This window comes from Bacillus rossius, chromosome 2 (assembly GCF_032445375.1).
Source record: "Bacillus rossius redtenbacheri isolate Brsri chromosome 2, Brsri_v3, whole genome shotgun sequence".
Classification (NCBI taxonomy): Eukaryota; Metazoa; Arthropoda; class Insecta; order Phasmatodea; family Bacillidae; genus Bacillus; species Bacillus rossius.
This window is the reverse complement of record NC_086331.1, coordinates 73,738,012-73,762,206: the sequence shown is the minus strand read 5'-3', so window position 1 is coordinate 73,762,206 and position 24,195 is coordinate 73,738,012. Positions and strand designations below refer to the sequence as shown.

The following is a 24,195-nucleotide window of genomic DNA, read 5'->3' as shown; positions in this document are numbered from 1 at the left end:
GCTCCGTGCCATAAATGTTTGTTTTTTAAATAATTTATTAAAATTTTATTTATTAAATTTTTTATAAATTTTATTTTTTCCCCCATTAAAATAGGATAGTAATAAAGAATTTAAAGATGGCGGCTGTAACGATAATTGCAACGGTGACATCATAAATCAAAATGGCGGAATGTTCCAGAATACAAAATGACATCATCCAGAATGGCGGATCCAAGATGGCGAATCCAAAATGGCATCCAGGGTCAAGGTCAAGGTTAAAGGTCAAGGTCACACTCATCCAAGATGGCCGCCGTGATGTCACAGTCCAAGATGGTGGTCGGCACCTTAGGAACCTCAGCCTGAAGCCTGTGCCAGGACAGGCCAAAACATACTACTGTAAACTATTATATTAAAATAAAACGGTCAATCTTTTACCGACCGGATTTTAATTTGTCTTGACTTCTTGTAGGTAGATTTCGAAGTTGTACTACCTATTACAGTCGTTATTATTGGGAGAATTCCCAAAATGTCTACCTAGTTTATGAATTTATTGTCCACAGAGACCTCAGCCTCAGGAAGCTATAGAGTTTATAAATATATTCTGCATAACTATCGTTATTGCTATATATCTTTATATAACTTTATTTTGAATAAATTACGTCCAGACTATACCTTAAATTATATATATATATATAAATATATAGAAAATCTCATTCGAGTTTGTCGATGTGGGAAATCAGACTAAAGGGTTGGAGTTCGGTAATTTCTTGTAAACTGAAAAATCCCTTTCACTCCCTTGATATGAAAGAAAATAATACCGGCATTTCATGTCATTTAACGTAGTTTAAGCTTTTGTTAAGATTTAGCTAAAGGGACATGAGGTTAGGAAGACAAAACGTAATTCACAACTCCCTTAGTAAGCCCTCTATCAAATCAGTTCAAAGTTACCCACAATCAATCTAAATGTTATATAAAACTTTTGTGTAAAACAGTTCTTGGTACGAATAGCAGCAGCTGCAAGCGGTAACATTTGGTAGAAAAATACTTTAAAAAATTTTGTTTCAACGTTCAAAAATATGAACTTGTAAGTAAACCTGCGTCTGTAGACAGAAGCGTGTGCAAAATTTCATCTAGTTGGGGGGGGGGGGGGGGGTAAAGAGGGGAAGTGATTTATCTTCTTTGCCTGCTATTCGGGTTTCAATTTTTTCGTTTTATTGGTGGGATAGATAGATTTTTTCACGATTTCTTAGGATTTGGTTTGGTCCCGGGGGGGGGGGGGGGGGGAAATTATATACCCCCTATCAGCCTGCAGACCGCGTCGAAAAGCAGCCTGCTCACCTTCGCACTGGCCAGTCTCTGCGTTGAGCGTGTACCCGGTACCGCAGCTGGTGTAGCGGATGCACTGGTACGAGCCTATAGTGTTGTCGCACCGCTGGCTGGCCAGGCAGCTGTGTCCGTTCGTCTGGCACTCGTTCACGTCTGCAATCAAACTGGAGAGCGTCATGCGGACCTTCGCCAGGGGCCTGCTTCACTAAGACGCAAGTCCTGTTGCAAACAATTGTAAACCAAGAGCTCTTGGGATCACAAGTTCTTATGAGCAGAAATTTCACATAGATTTTAAAAAGTTGTAGCAAACGAGTAAAGGTTGAAGTATACATGGTACACTTCTGTCTAACAATAGTTGTCAACATAACCACACTTGTTACTAAGGCCCGTTCTACAATGGCACGGAAACGGAGAAGGATTACGTAAACGGAGACGGATTTTCCGGGAAAATTTGTCGCCTATCTTCAGCTACAATGCATGGAAACGTAACAAATAGCAACCAATGAGATTGAATCTTATAATTGTAAAAATAAATTTTATTGATAAAAATTAACTTACTATACTATAATACGTTAAGCATTTACATATGTAATTAAAATAAACTATGAGGTAGTGAGAGAACACTAAAAACTCTCGTACTTGAAATATTTTTAACGTATTTAAAACGTATACAAACATGGCTACCACCCCAGCCTAATACTCGCCTTCTATTGGTTGCACGGAGGAACGTTAACGCAATAGCTTAGCAATGCCGAGATAATCCATAAGGCTCCGTGTCCGCATGCATGCCATTGTAGATTCTGCGTTCCATTTGTTCCATCTCCGTTTATGTGATTCGTCTCCGCTTCAGGATCATTTGTAAGCTGGCCTTATAAGATTTGGCAACAAAAACTACTTTCTTTAACTAATGTTGCGGTAAAGTAAGCGTAAATTAATTCATGAATCTAGTACATTTCTCTATTTTCATTTTCATTATAAATCAGTAGAGGTAGAACTAGACCACAATATATTTATAGGAGAATTATACTTAAACCTACATTTTGCACCAGACAAACAATAACTGTTATCAAATGTCAAAACAAGGTTGTAAGCTACAATTGTCAATAAGTAGTATATAATAGTATGTCCGGCGCTTGGGAGCTGGGCTGAGGTGAGAGGTGCCTCTCGGCCATCTTGAATTCTGAAGTCACGTCAGCCAGCCATATTGGATGACTTTGGCCTATGAATTTGACCTTAAACCTTAAACATTAGACTTATTTAACTATATTTTACTTAGGTGATAGGTAAATTTCCCTAATAAAGAACTAACAGTATCAGTATCAGTATCCATTCCCTAACTGAATACATAAAACCAACTGTAAAAATAACATCAATAAACAACACGGAAACTATCTTTGGTCTACCATCTGGCGATCTCGGGTTCGGTCCAGCGGGTGATCCTGTCAAGTTTAGTAGCGAAATAATTTTAGGTCAAATGAAATTTATGTCAAATCGTTTTAGGCCAAATATTTTTAGGCCAAACGTCTTTAGGCCAAGTAATTTTAGGCCTAATGACTTTAGGTAAAAAAAGTTTAGGCCAAGTGAATGTTCTGAAACAGTTTTAGGCCAAACGACGCGCTCCCTACGATCTCATCACAGGAGTACGATTTCACCACAGAAGTACATTCTCATCGTAGGGACAAGATCTCATTAAAGGCATACGATTTCATCGCAGGTATGCGATATAATTACGAGGATATGATCTCATTGCAAGGATACGATTTCATTAGAGTCATACTATTTCATTAGAGGGATACGATCTTATCAAAGGATATGATCTGTCGCAGGATACATTATATACGATAGGTGTCCGTAATAGGGAGTGTACTTTTGTTTATTGTCATTAGGAACCCATACTTCTTGGGACTTGGAACATTTCCAAGAGTTGCTGCTTGGATGATTAGAATAGATTATCTATGGAAATCTGTATCATTGTTTTTATCTATTGTGTAATAATGACAATATTTATATTTTTTCTGTGAATGATCATTTCATATAAGAAACAAGTCTTAAACATGAGTGAGACAGCAAGTCAAAATCCATCCTCAGAGGAATCTAAGAAAGCAAGTGTATCATTACAGGACAAGTTAGTCGATAGGAGATGTATAAAAGCAAACTTACACAGTACAATGGGTGAGGAAGTACAAGTATACATCACTTGATGTGAATAAGGAACTGTTTGCTATAGGTGTTATGTAAGAATAATGTACGAAAGTTATGTATCATATACTGGTTGGATTAACTTGCTAAAAAAGGCTTAAGGATAGGATAGCTAGACAAAGGAGATTCTGGGTTTCATTTGTTATGTTTAATTTTGATTTACTATGCTACCATGATCCATGTGTTGAAATGACTTTTGACTTTTCATAATATTTTTGAAGCCAATAATTAGGTGAGGGTTGGATCCCTTTTGTCCTTCGTATTTCCCCTACCGGTTAAAAAACCTTTCCATTCTGAGTTTTCAAACAGACATATACATTGTACACGAAAGTTATAGTGCTCCGAAAAAAAATATGGATGTAAGGACTACAAATTTCATGGCATATTATTGTGAACTGTGGTTTTGGACTTTAAGTTGTTTTCATGATGAACAAAATAGCGGTCTTTATCTTTCAGATACTACTCTCTTAAGAAGGTCTGTTGACTGTTTCTTCAACAATGAGAAAATCCTTATTGACAAGAGTTTAACTTATTGTGCCACCATTGTTCTACAGCTGTGTGGGAGTTTGACTGTGCAGGCCTCCCTAGTTTCTGTTGACAGTCTTGCTGAGCTAAAAATTGTTTGTTTTGGAGCGACCCTTATGTGCTTGCGGTAGATGTGTGAAGTTTAATCCATATACTATGAAGAGACTTAGAGTCCACTCTGGGGATCAGCCGCCATTGTTTTGATTTTGCAAGGAAGATATTGGTGTGGACTTGTGAAATACTTTATTCTGAAGCTGATGACTGCAGATAAAAACTTCAAGAAAATCGACTACACAAACACTGTACTTATGTACTCTTACTCGAATGAGCATTATGTTCTAGTTCAAATTCGTCCTTAACTTCTCATATTTATCCATATATATGTGGGTGGATTGTCTAATGGCTAATATATTTTGTAATATTTACATGCATCTTTGGTATGTTTTACAATTGATTTAGTCTTAATTAGCGACTCTGTGGACACTCGGCTCTTCCACCTCTAGTTTATCTCGATGCCTTGTATACAAGACAAAATGTATAGCCAAAGAGAAATGTAAATTAAAATTAATAAATGCTGATGTTTGATATATATTTAAACCAATTGTTGTGTTGTTACACCTTTACAGTGGAGAATTTCTACAATGAATGAGAATAGTATGTAAAAAGGTTCAGGGTTCAGAGTGTGGTGTTGTGGTGTTTTCCGTCATCTTGGATTGTGACGTCACGGTGGCCATCTTGAATGACCTTGACCTTAGACCTTTCCTGAAAAAACATTCCGCCAAAAAATCTCAAAAAATTTGAAAAAAAAAATAGGATTTCGAAAAACCTCTAAAGTCTTTTAGCCTTAGAAAGAACTCAACATCCTGGAAGCAGCTTAAAAGTCCTAACAGCTAGCCGCTCTAAGCCACCGAGGTCATGACCTACTGTTGAACTACCTGCAGAAATTTAGACTCCTCGGTTTAGATTGGAGACTCGTGAGCATACAGGCAAAAAAAAACAGATGAGCAGCAACCGATTGCTATGGCGTCTGGACATGAAACTAAACCTAAGACTGTGATCGGTGCATTACAGGTAAATGATAATGGCTTATACTTGGCGCAGTCTGCATTTCGTGGAACATTGAAAGACTACTACTATCTAAATACGTTAAGTGAGTCGAAGGACATTTGTACTTTTCTTGATGATATCAGACAGGACATTATCAAAAATCTTACTGAAGATGTAGCAACAAACGGTCTATTAAAATATAACTCGTGGTTGGAATGTATATATGGAAAGCCATATCCGTTGGATGACAAAGTTAAATAGTGTGCATTCAAGACATCGGCTGCAGTAATTTACAGTTGTAACGATGTGAAGAAAACTGTTAACTACGGTATCCAGAAACTCCGTCAAGAAGAGGAGGACTATGTCAGTAAAGGTTTTGGCTGGTCTCTGTCTAGTATAAGCAGGTTGTAGCTAAGAATTAGTCATTTCACGCCTATGCAGGCCTAAATGATTATAAGATTGCTGGCTTTAGCAAGTGTTCCTGTATTAGAATAGAAATTATGTAATGAATATTACGTTTGTAAAAAACTTGAGGTGATTTATTTCTCAAACCTGTCACTATTATGTTAAATTGGGGTTTTATTAGATTAACATTTTTCCATCGTCCAGGATCGTACCAAGGGCATAAGTCGATCTAATTAATCAGTAAATTAATTAGTGATTTTTTTATTAATTTTGAATTGTTCCCCGAATTTCTAGCTAAATAATTATGCATTTCCAATATGGCGGTTATAACGGCTTATAGGAAGATGGTTGGCTTGAAAACTATGTATATTTTATGTCCTACCACCATAGTTATTAAAATTATTATTTTTTATTGAAAATAATTTTTTTTGCATTGTCCAGGGATTGAACCGAGGACTTCAAGGCGTAAGTGCGTTTTAAAAATAATATATTATTAAAATTTTATTATAATTTTTGAAATTTTTTACAAATTTCTAGCATAAAAATTACGGTTTTCCAAGATTGCGGTAGTAACTAAAATTGCAACGGTGACGTCATAATTTCAAATGGCTGCCATGGCATCCTAATTTTCAAGGTCATGACCTCGGTGGTTTAGAGTTGCTAGCCCTTAGGACTTTTAAGCTGCTTCTAGGATTTCGAATTCTTTCTAAGGCAAAAATACTTTTGAGGTTTTTCGAAATTCTAATTTTTCATTTTTCTAAATTTTTGAGATTTTTTTGTGGAATTATTTTCCAAAAAACTGGACATTTTGGCAATTTTTGGCGAATTTTGGCTAATTTAGGCTAATTTGAAAGTCAATGTCAAGGTCAAAGGTCAAGGTCATCCAAGATGGTCGCGTGACGTCACAATCCAAGATGGCGGAAAACACCAAAACACCACACCCTCAACCCTTTACATACTACTGAGTATTTTTTTTAAAAAACTCAATTGTTGAGTGTGTGTTATAAGGTACTAGCTGCAGTACCCGGCTTTGCCCGGGCTGAACACCGGGTGATATATTGTCCGCGAGTTACAGCAAAATGGATAGTGATATGTCCAGTGTGGTGGACATTAAGAAATGACACATAATTACTGTTTGTGTATCTGTGACCTATGGTTTTCTGTTTACCCATGGCGATCGGTTGAAAGGTTTAGAAGTTGATGCGCTACAGCGCCATCTAGCGGCGAGTTAAAAAAAAATGGTTAGCATAAAAACCTTCTCCATGATAAAAACACTTCGATGTGCCAACTTTCATGGCGATCGGTCAAACAGTGTAAGGGTTTATCGACGTCATACATGCCAACATCAAATTATATATATTATTATAATTCGAAATTTTGGGGCTTTCACTTTTGCGGAAAGTGGATGTTCAGGACCTCGAATGGTTTGGAACACTCCATCTCGAAAGAATAGATATTTGAAATTCCTGAAATTGTCGAAATTTTGGGGCTTTGTTCCCAGAGGGGGGCGGGGGGTTCGAGGACCCTGAATGGCTCAAAAACACTTAAAATCGAAAGAGATAGATTTTTAAAATTTTTTAAACTTTCGAAATTTTGGGGCTTTAACCACCTGGGGGAGGGAAGGGGGGGTGATGTTGAGGACCCCGAATGGCTAGGAAACACTCCAAATCGAAAGAGATATAAAGGAATAAAAGAATGTAGGCATTAACTGTATTCCTATCTACCATAATAACAATATTGACAAATAGAAAGCTTATTACCTACCTATGAATAATTATCTAAATAAATTAATAAATAACTGTATGTTTAAGAATTTACGTACATACATAATATTAAACTTCAAACTATACACACCAAAAAAAACTAACGATGTTTTTGAAACAATTTTTTATTTGTCATAATGTTTAAAACATTTGTAGGATTTGTTTAAATGTAAAACTGTGGTGGCCATATTCCGCTTATCCAAAGGAGTATAGAAATTAATAGAGAATTCTTTCTATGTACACACCACAAATATTTGAATTAAGTAAAAAAAAAAAAAAAAAAAAAAAAAAACATAGTCCAAAATGAAACTAAAAGTATAAATAACTACCATATTGACAAAAAAAAATTGTACTACTCGAATGACAATGTTAACATCCACTTGAAAATTAATAGAATTAGGTAGGTAAGAATATATATAATAAATTAAATTAAATTAAAACATACATAAATGAAATTGTCTCACACTCAACCAAACATAATGTTTAATATGAAATAAAGGAAGATGGCAATTACACGTAACTATTCTAATAATTAATAAAAAAAATCAACTTTCCTGAAATAGTAAAATTTAAATTTTTGAACAATATATTACATAATTGATAAATATTTCTGGTCTTCGGTATCGGCAGCCCTAACACTCTTGACGCTCAGCAGATAAATTATAAACACTAAACCAAACTCCTTGCAAATAAGTAGGTACTGTAAAAAAATTACAATATTGACAAATATAAAATATTAGTAGGCCCTACCAACCTATGAATAAATTTCGAAGAAATTTATAAGTTTAAGGATTTATGTACCAACATAATATTAAACTTGAAACTATCCACACAATAATAACATAAGAATGTTAGTGAAACTAATTTTTTTTATTTGTCATTTTACTTAAAATACGTATGTTTCCAAAATGAAACAAAGTATAAATAATGACCAATTTGACAAAAAAAAATTGTACAACTCGAATGACATTGAAAACATACACTTAAAATTTAAAAGAATTATGAGTGCCCTAGATAGGGAGAAAATATATAAGAAGAAATTAAATTTAAAAAATGGGTGCGTGTACTTAGGTACGCGCATGATAAGTTATACTTATTTGGCATCATTAAAAAATAGTTTTTAATTGCATGCAAAAATATTGCGTGGAGTCCCTCCACGTGGAAGAAGTGAAACTTCGTAATGTGGAAATGAAAATAGGAAGGGGTAGAAGTTGATTTTTAGTGAAATCATATTGTATCAAATAAAACTAAATAAATAAAGGAAATAAATTTGTAACGATTCATAGATTGATCTTCAGAGAGAGAGAGAGAGAGAGAGAGAGAGAGAGAGAGAGAGAGAGAGAGAGAGAGAGAGAGACCTATTGAATGACTATAAAACTAACTTTTTTATGAGAGCAGATTTTAATGAAATAAATCATGAAATCATTCAACGATAAATGCTGTTTATTTAATCAAGCGGACGGGTTCGCCCCAAGGAGAAAATTGACGCGGCGAGACCACGTGGACATAGAGAAATGACACACACTCACTATTTATGTGTCTATGAAACATGATTTTTTTCTGCAATTTAAATTGTAATATACAAAAACGGTATTGAAAATTGAAACAAATATGGCGACACTAAAAACTGTCAAGATCTTTATTTTCTTCTTACTCTCTACTTAGTTCCTTACAATAGCAAAACGTAACGTAATGACTTGAAAGCTATTGCTCGGCAGACATAGAGGAATGACACTAACAGTAGTATATCTATGACACACATTACATAAAATTAAGATATATTTTTTTAACCCGTTTAAAATTTATTTTTTTAGACAAAAGATAGCATATGTCCATCCCCAGGATATAATCTATCTCCTTGCCAAATTTCATTACGATCCGTTCAGCCGTTCAGCCGGGAAAAGGTAACAAACAAACAAACAGACATACAGACAGACAGACAGACAGAGTTACTTTCGCATTTATAATATTAGTAAGGATGTGAATATTGCCAAGCTTATTATGTTTGAAAGGTAGCTCGGTAAACTGACATTTCAATGACAAAGTAATTACGTGACCTATTTCCAAATTCGGTACATAATGGTCAATTCACAAAGTTCACTTTGTTTTTATTGTTTGTATACTACTAATTTTCCCGCGCGGATTGTGATCCTCTGTAGACATTTTACGTTTTTTTTTTAATTTTAAATAATTTATGTTTGCTTACATTTTTTACATGTTTTCAAACTTATTTTTCTTGCATGGGAAAACTCAATAAGGGACAAAATTATAAAAGTTCGCTAACTGCTTGATCACGAAGGGACAAGGGACGAAGGGACAAGACATATGACGTCACAGGGTTTCGTGGACCAATAGGTGAGTTGTGTCCAACGGACATGGCATTGGACAAGTCAATTGTAGCAGGGCCTTTACGGTACCCAGATACATTAACCCGCAATGTGACATCGAGTCATTCTGAAAACCACGAGTCTGTTTTAACATATTTTGTTTTTAAAACACGAACCACTAGGACAAACCACGAGGACGAACTTCAGTTGACGATTCCTCTTTAAAAAATTGGTAAACATAAAGTTAACAGCTATTAGCCCACGTAAATGCCAAATATATCTAAACAAATCTTGAAAATGGAATTGAAGCACAAGTTTATTGCTAGTAACGTCGACATTGGAAGATATATATCTCAAAATTTCCGGATGCATCAAGGAACGAGGAAATACAAAACACGAAAACTTCGGGGGCGTTATAAACCAACTTTAATATAACCGAGGGGATTAGTAATCTACCGCTTACGAGTAGATGTATTTGGTTCGTTCTGGGGCAGGGGCGGAGGGAGGGGGATCTGGAGATCCGCGGCAGCCACCTTAAGGCTTCGCTTCATCAGCCATGTTGGATTACGTCACATCCGACGGCCATGCACGCACGAAAAAGTGTCCCGTTACGTTCATCAGCCATGTACACACGAAAAAGTGTCCCGTTACGAGTAGATGGAAAATGCCGATTCAAGGACAGGCGCAGGAGCCAGAAGCCGGCGGCCATCTTGGATGACGTCATCGGTGGCCATCTTGGATGACGTCATCTAATCCGTATGCTAATCCATGCTAATCCGTATGCTAATGTAATCTAATCCATGCCAATCTATGCTAATCCGTATGCCAATCTATGCTAATCTATGCTAATCCGCATGCCAATCTATGCTAATCCATGCCAATCCATGCTAATCCGTATACCAATCTATGCTAATCCATATGTTAATCCATGCTAATCCATCCGCCATTTTGTATTTCTAGAAATTTCCACCAACTTCAAATCGTGATGTCACCGTTGCACTTTTCGTCATGGCCGCCATCTTGGATTCGAATTTTTTTTTCGAACTTCAACTTTTCGAAATTCGATGTAATCATCAGCCGCCATCTTGTTTCGTCTGCTGCTGGCCGCCATCTTGTTTCGTCTGCTGGTGGCCGCCATCTTGTTATCGTCTGATGGAGGCAGACATCTTGTAACGTCATATAGTTCTGTTGGTCGCCACCAGGTAGCAGCAAGGATTATTTTATTTTTTTCTTTAACTAAAATATTTTCAATGCCGAGGCTGGGATTCGATCCATGGGACGTGAAATCTCCAGGATGTCGAGGTTAGAAAGCAGGCACCTTACCAACCAGACCACGAGACCAGTTAGGATATAGTGGAATAAATAATCTATATATGCTACGTTCTGACGGCAAGTTTATGATAAATGGGGGGGAGGGTGTTTTTGCCTTCCTTAATGCATAACTAAGGCGCCACATTTGAAATTAAAATTATTATACAACCGCGATCTTTAATTCCAGCACAGACTACCAGATGGCACTAAATTCAAAAATTAGTTGCCATAGGCACCGCCATCTTGGTTCTCAAGTTGGCTGGTAGATGTCGCTAGTATCGCGCACCAAATACAAAATTTAGTTGCCAGAGGCGCCGCCATCTTGGTTCTCAAGTTGGCTGGTAGATGTCGCTAGTATCGCGCGCCAAATTCAAAAATTAGTTGTCAGAGGCGCCGCCATCTTGGTTCTCAAGTTGGCTGGTAGATGGTGCCACTGTCGCCATATTTTAGTTCATATAATAAATACCAGAAGATGCCCCCACCACCATCTTTAGTTCCTATTGTTGCTACACGAGTGTGACACCATCGCCATCTTTAATTCTTAAAGTTACGGCCGGAGCGCGCCACCGTCGCCATCTTTAATTCTTAAAGTTACTGCCGGATGGCGCCAAGTGTTATGTAGTCAGTCGAAACAGGTCGGGAACGAGTCGAGACAAGTCTAGACAGAGAGGGTCTAGACAGAGTAAGTCTAGACAGTCAAGACAAGTCGGGAGACAAGACGAGACAAGTCGGTAGCCTGTATTCACCAAGTTCTCCTTTGCCGTCACTGCAACCCGGGTATCTGACGAGTCCTAATTAATATACTCGTACATATCCTAACGCTATGACTTCTACAAACAGACTGATTGTTTGCGTATAATTACATTTTACCATTCTCTACAACATTTATAAGTATCAGTACCTTGGGGGGATATAGGTCATAACAATTAAAAAATAATAAGTAATATGTAGGTAAAATCTTATTTATTATATTAAGAACATAGACTGTAACAGAAAATATACAACATAAACAGAAACTAGGTATACAACAAAAACTGAAACAATACAACAAAATGAAAACTATAAAAAAGGAAACTATACAACGAATGGAAACAACAACCAAACTGCCCAACTATTTACAACAAAAACTATTTACAAAAAAATATTATTCATCGCCTCCGATATAGCCGTGGGGGACCGTGCGGATACCATCTTCACAGATTAAACGTATGTCGTCCTCCCATGTTATGGCTAGGTTATTGCTGTATTCGCTGTACAGCACATGCTCTCTCGACCGTAAGGCTCTAACACCTACCCTCCTTGTGTGGTGGTCTTGCAGGGCATCCAGGTAATCACCGAATGTGATGTGGTTTTTGACCACACAACGCTGGATGCCCTTAGCCTTCTTCTCGACCTTGCCACCGCACCTGTATGCATAGAGTTTGGCCCGCAGACTGACAAACTCGCTCATTACTTCTCCCCCACATTCATCTTTGAATTTGCCAACAACTTTCTTGTTGATGGGGAAGAAGCATGGGTGGTCAGGAGTGTAGCAGCTGGTGTCGAATTCAGACATAAACTTAGGGTCGGCTCTTAGATCATGGTAGAAGTCCTGTGTCTGAATCTCATACACAAAGCTGTCTGTATCCATATATGCCAGATGAATATTTTCCTGATATTTCGGTTTCATAGTATTATAGTGGAAGTCGTACATGAGTGTTTTTGATATATCAAGTACTGCGAGTGTGGCATAGATCGGCTTGTCGAAAACGATGGTCTCATGGTTCAGGTGGACAAGACTCAAGTTTGGCTCATACATCGTGCGGTCCTTGAAGGACGGACGGCACACCAACTTCTTAAATCTCTTCTCAGAGCACACCAACTCCATTTTGAGCCTCCGCCTCTTGTTTTCCATTAGTTTACCAAATGTCGAGTTCACAGCGAGCTTGAAGAACTCCTTCTCGAACTCGTTGGCTGCTGCTTTGCGCTTGTTGGTGTTCAGCTGAATATAGGGCCCTAACCATGTCGACTGCTCAAACTGAAGAACTTTATGTATTCTTATGATTTTTAGACCATGCGATACTGCTTGTTGTAGGTTTTTGTAGTGAACGATGTAGTGCTCTTTATTTTCCAGCGTTGTCATCAGCTTTGATTGCTTTGAGCTGGGCGGACACTGATTTACGGGAAGAAATGGCAGGTCTTTGTGACTTTCGTGGAGTTCGAGAGGGTACTCCACATCACACTCGATAATGTAGCCTGTGGATGAATTTTCCGGAATAGACATGACATCAATTGATGTGTCTGTCCATTGGAAATGACGAATGGGGTGCGACAGAGACATCGCCCACCCATACAAGTTGTTTGCATCAATGTACTCCAGGAATGTGGATGGCTTGGAAGCATCATGTGTTTCTGGTACGTAGGCATTATTGGCTACGCAATGACGTTTAATGCTTTGCGCTACACCACCGCGAATACCAGCCTCCACAAACATATACATGTCGTAATCTGTGAGTAGCTCTAGCTGTACACCTGTGGTTCGAAGCATCGCTTCGAAAGCGAACCCAGGACAAGAAATGTAGTGAGACGGATCTAAACTATATGTTTCCAAGCAAAGACTGCGGAAATTCTCGAATACGTCCGCCAAAATCAGAACATCCGTCTTTAGGTACAAGTCAGCGTACTCCCCTAAGGTAGCACACTGAAACTTGTCCCAGACATTTTGTGCGTGAGCGTAATCTGCCTCGGAAATACCAGAATCAGTCAGAATATTAAAGAACTCATCGATGGATGGAAGACTAGTATCGTCTAGTCGAGCAAAAGACTCAACGAAGTCGTAGGGGAAGACTCCCTTGCGGGTAACCAACTCCAACTAATCAGGAGCGAAAAACTCAGCAGTACTTATAAACTTGTCTGCAGGCAGAGACCCCGACTCATAAAACGAAACGTATCGACAAACTGAATGCTGAACTTATCATGTAACTTCTTGGAAAAAGTTATCAGCTTCTCCTCTGAATTCGGAATGATGAAGATGTCTTTACTATCATACCCCAACTTCCTGATAATGAAGTTCTGATCGTATGCCAGGTTGTGGAAGAACACAATCATCTTTTTTGGTCTGCGCCTGAGAAGGTTGCAGTCATTACATGCAGGCCCAATAAATTCGCCGGTGAAGTGATTGTAGTCATGAACTTTCTTTACAGCCCCTCCAAACTTTCCCCCACAGTAGCAACAACACCTTGCTTGCAGAAAAGCAGTGTTTTGTGCATGTGTGAGCGGAGTCATAGTAACAGATGTAGAAAATATTTTCTGCACATCATGTCCAATCTCTACAATGCGGGATATGAATTTATCTTCTGGGTCACACCTCCTGTATATTTCAGGCTGTGAAGGAAGTGAAGAAGTGAGGTGCGCAGGAATGACGGAGTTATCTGCTTTCGCGTAAATGCAGTAGCTGTATGCCTTATGCTTTTGGTACTGCAGTGTGTATGCTTCATCAGGATTCGGGTGACACGTATGGATTTTTTCCAGAATAGCTTCAAAGTCGCAATATACCACGATGGGCATCTTGTCACTGTGATGGAAGTTTTTGAACTTTAGAACAGGAGGCTGGCTATTTTCATCAAGCGATGGCATTTCCATTCGAATAGCAGCATGCTGTTTGCAGAGCTCACTATGTTTTTCCAAACACTGAAGACCAGTGAGCCCGCTAACCCTATCCCGATCATCATAATGCTTGAAGCATCTTTTGCAAACATGAATAGCATCATGATGTGTAGTGATTTGGGACCGAACCAGAGCAAAAAATTAGTGATGTAGGTGAAATGGGACGAATTGTCATTGACCAAGAGCAGAAGATCGAAATGATGTTCTTTCTCTTCAGGAGCGACTCGTGCAGGAACAACATTCATATTCTCATCGATACTGTAAATGTTGATGGAGACTCCAAGGTTCTGTTTTTCAAACAGCGGTATTTGCTTGATTGGAGTAGGGAAGTCAATGTTGTTGAAGTTGAACTACCCCTCCAAGTCATGGTAGCGCTGGTTGACACGTTCAGGATTCCATCCTTCCACATACTTGACAAGAATTGACCACTTAAAGCACATGTGGTCTTCGAGGTTCTGTGGATTGATCACCGCATGTTTTGTTTCGATGCATGCAGGTAGCTCGATGTAGGTGCTGGCACAGAGCGGATCGAGCTCGTTTATTCGGAGTTGAAGTCGCTTAACGGCCGACAAAGTCAATCCGGACCCCTTCCCCATGTAGTCTTCCTCCTCCTTGCAGATATTAGAGATGGACTCGGTAACTACCTCCTCCACCTCATGAACTCCGTAGAGGGGGGCATTCATGGTTTTGAAGGCCCTCTTGTCTTCACTGGTATCTACTGGTTTTTCGTAGTCGCACTCGAGCACGATATTAAACTTCAGCGGTCCGTTCTCTTCAATCTCCTCCACAAGTTGGTTTATTATTTTGTCCTTGATGGAGTTCAGGTACGTACAAATGTCCTTGGCAGAACTTGACGTATTTACAGAAACGTAAGTCTTCAAGTTGCCCTTGAATCCCACTTCGGCGGTGATGAAGCCGTGGGTATTGGCCAAGCCCATGCCGGTCACCACCTTTGTTCGGCTGGTCGAAGGTTTAGGCAGTACTGCTGGCTTAACTGCTGCCATCCTCTTCTTCTTTGTTGGAGGCGGAGCAGACCCCTTGCACACCTTGATGTGGGCTTTCAATTTGTTAGCCCTGGCGAACTCCTTGGCACAGTTGTTGCAGGAATGTGCTATGCGGTTAGGGTGAGGCCACAAGCAGACTTCTCATGACGTCTAGCAAAATCAGCACGGGCAAAGAACTTATAGCAGAAACTGCACCGCATGCCTGATGTCGTGGCGACAGCTCCAGCACATGTTGACAGGTGCCGCTGCATCTTGTCGCTGCATGCAAACATCTTGCCACACAGATGGCACTGCTGGAAGTCACGCTGCTGGTTCTCGGCACACTGGCGCTCATGTCGGTAGCGGTTGTGGGCCAGCAAAAACACGGCCGGACAGAAACTGCATTTCTGCATGGTAGATGCCATCACAGCAATCTGCAGACTGGTCTCGACATACGGAACAGGCGAAGGAAGCTCTACGTACGGAGAACTATAACAAACGAATAAATAAAACAATGTAGCTAGATGTTACACGAAAATGTTGCAAACATAACCTCAAAACTCTAGCCCTCAAGCTTACTTACCTAAACTGTTAGCAATGTAACTAAATAAAAAAGTTGCAAACATTACCTCAAAGCTGCTCCTTCATGTACAATCCTAAAAATGGTATAATATTTAAAGTACTGATAAAAGTTAGAGCTGAAAAAGTATTCAATGTTAACTAAAAATGATTGATTACATAACCTCAAAACTACTCTAATGCACAACCCAAAAATGCTAGAATATTTAAAGTACTGTTAAACGTTTAAGCTAAACAATTCCTGGTTACCCACCTACAAGTGTACAGAGATAAAACTAGCTTCTGATAACCTACAAAAAAGCTGAGAAACATAAAAATATTAACGAAACATGTAGCATACCTCAAAAAATGATGAAGTGGAGCTGCAGAAGATGATGTAGCGTTGGCGGTAGGAATCGTGGTAGCAGCGAAACTCACACACGAACTAACTCACTCAAACTCTAAGAACACACTGAAGCTCTGACAGCTAATCCCTGAATTTTATAAGTAGTTCTGCTTTTCAACAACAGATGACACCACATATTGCTTGCAGGTGAATATATTTTTTTTTTCATGCGGGATGCTGGATTCTCACTAACGATCGCAATAGAGGGATGGCTTCGCTAGACTCCAAGGAGAAGAAAGTTTGTTCTTCCAGTTAGTGTTTCTCAGATTTCTCAGGGTATACAATTATTTGACTGAATAATGATATTTTTTTTTAAATTCCACCTAATAAAAATAAAATAGAAGCACTCAGAGGAAACCATCAGGGAGAAGATGTCGTTTATGAACATCATAAATTAGCAATTTTTTTAAAAAAGTCCAAATTAAATCCTGCTTAGGCAACATGAGAGTTCTAGCACAAGCCAGCTTGTGAACTCTTTGCTTAAACAACATGAGAGATCTAGCACAAGCCCGCTTGTGAACTCTTTGCTTAAGCAACATGAGAGTTCTAGCACAAGCCCGCTTGTGAACTCTTTGCTTAAGCAACATGAGAGTTCTAGCACAAGACCGCTTGTGAACTCTTTGCTTAAGCAACATGAGAGTTCTAGCACAAGCCCGCTATTCTGGAGAAAATCCATACGTGTCACCCGAATCCTGATGAAGCATACACACTGCAGTACCAAAAGCATAAGGCATACAGCTACTGCATTTACGCGAAAGCAGATAACTCCGTTATCCTGCACACCACACTTCTTCACTTCCTTCACAGCCTAAAATATACAGGAGGTGTGACGCAGAAGATAAATTCATATCCCGCATTGTAGAGATTGGACATGATGTGCAGAAAATATTTTCTACATCTGTTACTATGACTCCGCTCACACATGCACAAAACACTGCTTTTCTGCAAGCAAAGTGTTGTTGCTACTGTGGGGGAAAGTTTGGAGGGGCTGTAAAGAAAGTTCGTGACTGCAATCACTTCACCGGCGAATTTATTGGGCCTGCATGTAATGACTGCAACCTTCTCAGGCGCAGACCAAAAAAGATGATTGTGTTCTTCCACAACCTGGCATACGATCAGAACTTCATTATCAGGAAGTTGGGGTATGATAGTAAAGACATCTTCATCATTCCGAATTCAGAGGAGAAGCTGATAACTTTTTCCAAGAAGTTACATGATAAGTTCAGCATTCAGTTTGTCGATACGTTCCGTTTTATGAGTCGGGGTCTCTGCCTGCAGACAAGTTTATAAGTACTGCTGAGTTTTTCGCTCCTGATTAGTTGGAGTTGGTTACCCGCAAGGGAGTCTTCCCCTACGACTTCGTTGAGTCTTTTGCTCGACTAGACGATACTAGTCTTCCATCCATCGATGAGTTCTTTAATATTCTGACTGATTCTGGTATTTCCGAGGCAGATTACGCTCACGCACAAAATGTCTGGGACAAGTTTCAGTGTGCTACCTTAGGGGAGTACGCTGACTTGTACCTAAAGACGGATGTTCTGATTTTGGCGGACGTATTCGAGAATTTCCGCAGTCTTTGCTTGGAAACATATAGTTTAGATCCGTCTCACTACATTTCTTGTCCTGGGTTCACTTTCGACGCGATGCTTCGAACCACAGGTGTACAGCTAGAGCTACTCACAGATTACGACATGTATATGTTTGTGGAGGCTGGTATTCGCGGTGGTGTAGCGCAAAGCATTAAACGTCATTGCGTAGCCAATAATGCCTACGTACCAGAAACACATGATGCTTCCAAGCCATCCACATTCCTGGAGAACATTGATGCAAACAACTTGTACGGGTGGGCGATGTCTCTGTCGCACCCCATTCGTCATTTCCAATGGACAGACACATCAATTGATGTCATGTCTATTCCGGAAAATTCACCCACAGGCTACATTATCGAGTGTGATGTGGAGTACCCTCTCGAACTCCACGAAAGTCACAAAGACCTGCCATTTCTTCCCGTAAATCAGTGTCCGCCCGGCTCAAAGCAATCAAAGCTGATGACAACGCTGGAAAATAAAGAGCACTACATCGTTCACTACAAAAACCTACAACAAGCAGTATCGCATGGTCTAAAAATCATAAGAATACATAAAGTTCTTCAGTTTGAGCAGTCGACATGGTTGGAGCCCTATATTCGGCTGAACACCAACAAGCGCAAAGCAGCAGCCAACGAGTTCGAGAAGGAGTTCTTCAAGCTCGCTGTGAACTCGACATTTGGTAAACTGATGGAAAACAAGAGGCGGAGGCTCAAAATGGAGTTGGTGTGCTCTGAGAAGAGATTTAAGAAGTTGGTGTGCCGTCCGTCCTTCAAGGACCGGACGATGTATGAGCCAAACTTGAGTCTTGTCCACCTGAACCATGAGACCATCGTTTTCGACAAGCCGATCTATGCCACACTCGCAGTACTTGATATATCAAAAACACTCATGTACGACTTCCACTATAATACTATGAAACCGAAATATCAGGAAAATATTCATCTGGCATATATGGATACAGACAGCTTTGTGTATGAGATTCAGACACAGGACTTCTACCATGATCTAAGAGCCGACCCTAAGTTCATGTCTGAATTCGACACCAGCTGCTACACTCCTGACCACCCATGCTTCTTCCCCATCAACAAGAAAGTTGTTGGCAAATTCAAAGATGAATGTGGGGGAGAAGTAATGAGCGAGTTTGTCAGTCTGCGGGCCAAACTCTATGCATACAGGTGCGGTGGCAAGGTCGAGAAGAAGGCTAAGGGCATCCAGCGTTGTGTGGTCAAAAACCACATCACATTCGGTGATTACCTGGATGCCCTGCAAGACCACCACACAAGGAGGGTAGGTGTTAGAGCCTTACGGTCGAGAGAGCATGTGCTGTACAGCGAATACAGCAATAACCTAGCCATAACATGGGAGGACGACATACGTTTAATCTGTGAAGATGGTATCCGCACGGTCCCCCACGGCTATATCGGAGGCGATGAATAATATTTTTTTGTAAATAGTTTTTGTTGTAAATAGTTGGGCAGTTTGGTTGTTGTTTCCATTCGTTGTATAGTTTCCTTTTTTATAGTTTTCATTTTGTTGTATTGTTTCAGTTTTTGTTGTATACCTAGTTTCTGTTTTTGTTGTATATTTTCTGTTTCAGTTTATGTTCTTAATTTAATAAATAAGATTTTACCTACATATTACTTATTATTTTTTAATTGTTATGACCTATATCCCCCCAAGGTACTGATACTTATAAATGTTTTAAAGAATGGCAAAATGTAATTATACGCAGACAATCAGTCTGTTTGTAGAAGTCATAGAGGTAGGATGTGTACGAGTATATTAATTAGGACTCGTCAGATACCCGGGTGGTAGTGACGGCAAAGGAGAACTTGGTGAATACAGGCTACCGACTTGTCTTGTCTTGTCTCCCGACTTGTCTCGACTGTCTAGACTTACTCTGTCTAGACTTGTCTCGACTCGTTCCCGACCTGTCTCGACTGACTACATAACACTTGGCGCCATCCGGCAGTAACTTTAAGAATTAAAGATGGCGACGGTGGCGCGCTCCGGCGGTAACTTTAAGAATTAAAGATGGCGATGATGTCACACTCTGGTAGCAACAATACGAACTAAAGATGGTGACGGTGGCGTCATCTGGTATCGATTATATGAACTGAAATATGGCGACGGTGGTGCCATCTACCAGCCAACTTGAGAACCAAGATGGCGGCGCCTCTGACAACTAATTTTTGAATTTGGCGCGCGAAACTAGCGACATCTACCAGCCAACTTGAGAACCAAGATGGCGGCGCCTCTGGCAACTAATTTTTGAATTTGGCGCACGATACTAGCGACATCTACCAGCTAACTTGAGAACCAAGATGGCGGCGCCTCTGGCAACTAAATTTTGAATTTGGTGCGCGTTACTAGCGACATCTACCAGCCAACTTGAGAACCAAGATGGCGGCGCCTATGGCAACTAATTTTTGAATTTAGCGCCATCTGGTAGTCTGAGCTGGAATTAAAGATGGCGGCTGTATAATATTTTAATTTTAAATGTGGCGCCTTAGGTATGCATTAAGGAAGGCAAAAACACCCTCCCCCCCATTTATCATAAACTTGCCGTCTAACCTCGATATCCTGGACATTTTCACGTCCCATGGATCGAATCCCAGCCTCGGAATTGAAAATATTTTAGTTAAAGAAAAAAATAAAATAATCCCTGCTGCTACCCGGTGGCGACCAACAGAACTATATGACGTAACAAGATGTCTGCCTCCAGCAGACGAAAACAAGATGGCGGCCTCCAGCAGACGAAACAAGATGGCTGCCAGCAGCAGACGAAACAAGATGGCGGCTGATGATTAAATCGAATTTCGAAAAGTTGAAGTTCGAAAAAAAAATTCGAATCCAAGATGGCGGCCATGACGAAAAGTGCAACGATGACGTCACGATTTAAAGTTGGTGGAAATTTCTAGAAATACAAAATGGCGAATGGATTAGCATGGATTAACATATGGATTAGCATAGATTGGTATACGGATTAGCATGTATTGGCATGGATTAGCATAGATTGGCATGCGGATTAGCATAGATTAGCATAGATTGGCATACGGATTAGCATAGATTGGCATAGATTAGCATAGATTGGCATGGATTAGATTAGATTAGCACATGGATTAGCATGGATTAGCATACGGATTAGATGACGTTATCCAAGATGGCCACCGATGACGTCATCCAAGATTGCCGCCGGCTCCTGGCTCCTGCGCCTGTCCTTGAATCGGCATTTTCCATCTACTCGTAACGGGACATTTTTTGTGCGTACATGGCTGATGAACGTAACGGGACACTTTTTCGTGCGTGCATGGCCGTCGGAAGTGACGTAATCCAACATGGCTGATGAAGCGAAGCCTTAAGGTGGCTGCCGCGGATCCCCAGATCCCCCTCCCTCCGTTCCTGCCACAGAACGAACCAAATACATCTACTCTTATGGTTAACCAAAAGCTCGCCTTTTTTTATACATGGCACAATCTGCAATAACCTAATACAATATGTGAGCAAAGCGAATAATTTCTCGAAAACTGTGGCGGGTGAGTTATCATCCAGATAAGTGTCCTACTTGGCTATTTTAATTTGGCACCGAGTCACGAAACTCTAAATTAGTGACCTTTACAAATCGGATAGCTGTCCTTTCCTGGCGTCTGAATTTTATTGTACTGATGTAAATATCCATATAGGGAACTTATTCCGGTTAGGCATAGTTCAGAATTTTTAAAGGCGTTAGTTTCCCCATTACTGAAATCCGGATAGGTAGCTATCTCGAATGACCAACTTGTCCTAACCAGTCCAAAGTAAGTGTTTGGCTCCAAAATATTTTTATTAGAAACATTTTCAGTAATACGTATTTGTTTATTCAGCTTTTTGGTTGCTGCATATATAATATCGCAGGAACCATTACACAAATTGAACCTACTTAATTTCTTGGGAGCTATACGCCATACTCGCAGCAAATTTAGTTTTCAAATAAATATAATACAGAAGAGATAACTTTATGAGAAACAAGAAGATAATGCAGTTTCTTTTTTTCAAAATTGAACTATTTTAAATGATGTGGCTAATATCAAATCTCCTGAAATGTTTTACACATTTTAACAACCAGTCCACTGTGCTAGAACGAAATTGTTATTTACGTAAATTTATTAATTCACTAACTTTTAAGATACTGAAACATAAAATATAAAACTTTTTCTTCATAACATGAGAACACCACAGCCTACTTGTGATAAATTTGGTAGTCAAGTAATGCAACAAAATACAACACTATAAGTTTTCAGAATATGAGGCAATTATATTAAACTTTTCTGCCAACTATAATATTTCGTTTATTTATCTACGTTAAACCACCTTTAATTGTGACACCAATGCATTATTTTCGTCTTATTTTGTAATCATTATTCGTCTCAAAAATTAAGACTATGCCATAATCTATATAAGCGAAATACCACAGACTCATCACGAGATCTCTGAAACTATACGTCCGATTGACTTGAAATTTGGCATGCATATTCCTTTCCGGATCAGGATCGTAACGTCCGTTTATGTAGGCATATGTGATCTGCTACCCGTGCGAAGCCGGGGCGGGTTTCTAGTTTTTAACATTAATTAATCGATTCGCGTCAAATCAGGCATGCAATTAGTTATATGGTATTCGACATTTACGTTTTGATTTAAGAAAGACACTTTTATTTTCAAAATAACAATCCTTCAAGCGTATTTCTACCAAACAACTGATGGGTACTCAGCCATCGTATATTTAAGTATTATTATTTTCGTTTTACTATAGCTTTATAGTGCCCATGGTTCGCTAGCAGGGTTCACTGTTCAACTCCTAGTGCCAGTACAAGGGGACCATGGATTAATTAATAATTACTGTTTAATTGTAAAACTATATTATGGTAGTTAATAATTAAATAACATAAAATGTTTTATAAGGTTTAGAAACATGTAATCATAAAACGTAGTTGTACCGTAATCAAAAACAATGCCGAATGACTAATTGTCCACAACGCCAAATCACGAAATGATATCAACGTCGAATCACGAAGTGACCTCAACACCGAATCATAGTGACCTCAACACCGAATAATGAAGTGACCCCAATGCCGAATCATGAATTTATTGTCCTCAACGGCCAATCCTTAACTGACCACAACGCTGAAGTCTATATTAACTACAACGCTAAATGCTTATCCCGAATCTTGAGTGGGCCACAACGTCAAATTTTAATCGAGTTACTTACCTCCCAAGCTTTTAAACTCCCTTTCTGAAACAAAAGTAGGCCTATGCATTTCATTGTGAACAAGTAATTCTGAAGATGTTACAACTTCAATATATTCTGCAAGATAAAATAGCTTTCAGCCTAGCAAATAAACTGGTGTCTGAATTTTTAGATCACATTTTTATCTTATCTAATTTATTTAAGAATAATTTGTAACTTTTTATAATTTTAAAGCGGCATAGGCTGGCTTTAAACAAATAAATTATAATATGAATTAAAATGAAAGCTGTATTTCAATATGCGTGTTTACACCAGAACACGGTTCGTTCCTAGAAATATTAAACATTTCACTTGTTAGTATTTAAACTAAGTAGAGCATGTAATAAAATAGTGATGCGGACAACGATGAAGGTATTACTTTGGACATGTTGGAGATAATATTGAAAATATCAAAACAATATTCTTACGTTAATATTAGTGTCTTCAATTTTTGTAAGAAGGGTGCTTGGTGGAAATACATATGTGCAACATGAAGTACTTAAAGATTTGGTAAGTCTAATTGCTTCGTAATTTAATGTTTGTTTTAAGCGTTGCCATGCAAAATTAAAAATAAGTGCTCGGCAATATCTAAAAGTTTGCATCTCCTATATGACAGTTCCGCGTTTTTCAAAGGTCCATATAGTATAGTAAAAAGATAATGTTATGTATTTTCGTGAGGTCCTTATAAGAGGTGATGGAGTGAAAATACCATAACATGTTTGACACTTTTGTGACTCGGAGTTCTAATATATTTTTTCCTATTTTAAACCAAAATGTAAAGAGATGTAACAGCGATAATATATAAACAGGAAAATAATAATCACAACATATTTTTTCACTGTTCAAGATATAATATGTAGTGTTTTATA

General features: G+C 39.0%; 1 protein-coding gene across 1 annotated transcript in view; it reads right to left on the bottom strand.

Moving 5' to 3' along the window:
- The window catches only part of LOC134529374 (fibulin-1-like), a 539,830-nt gene that overhangs the window by 267,767 nt on the left and 247,868 nt on the right, over nt 1-24,195 (bottom strand). Inside the window, exon 14 of the mRNA XM_063363371.1 lies at nt 1,318-1,458. Within this exon, the coding sequence (XP_063219441.1) occupies nt 1,318-1,458 (141 nt within the window). The remainder of the gene's footprint in view (nt 1-1,317; nt 1,459-24,195) is intronic.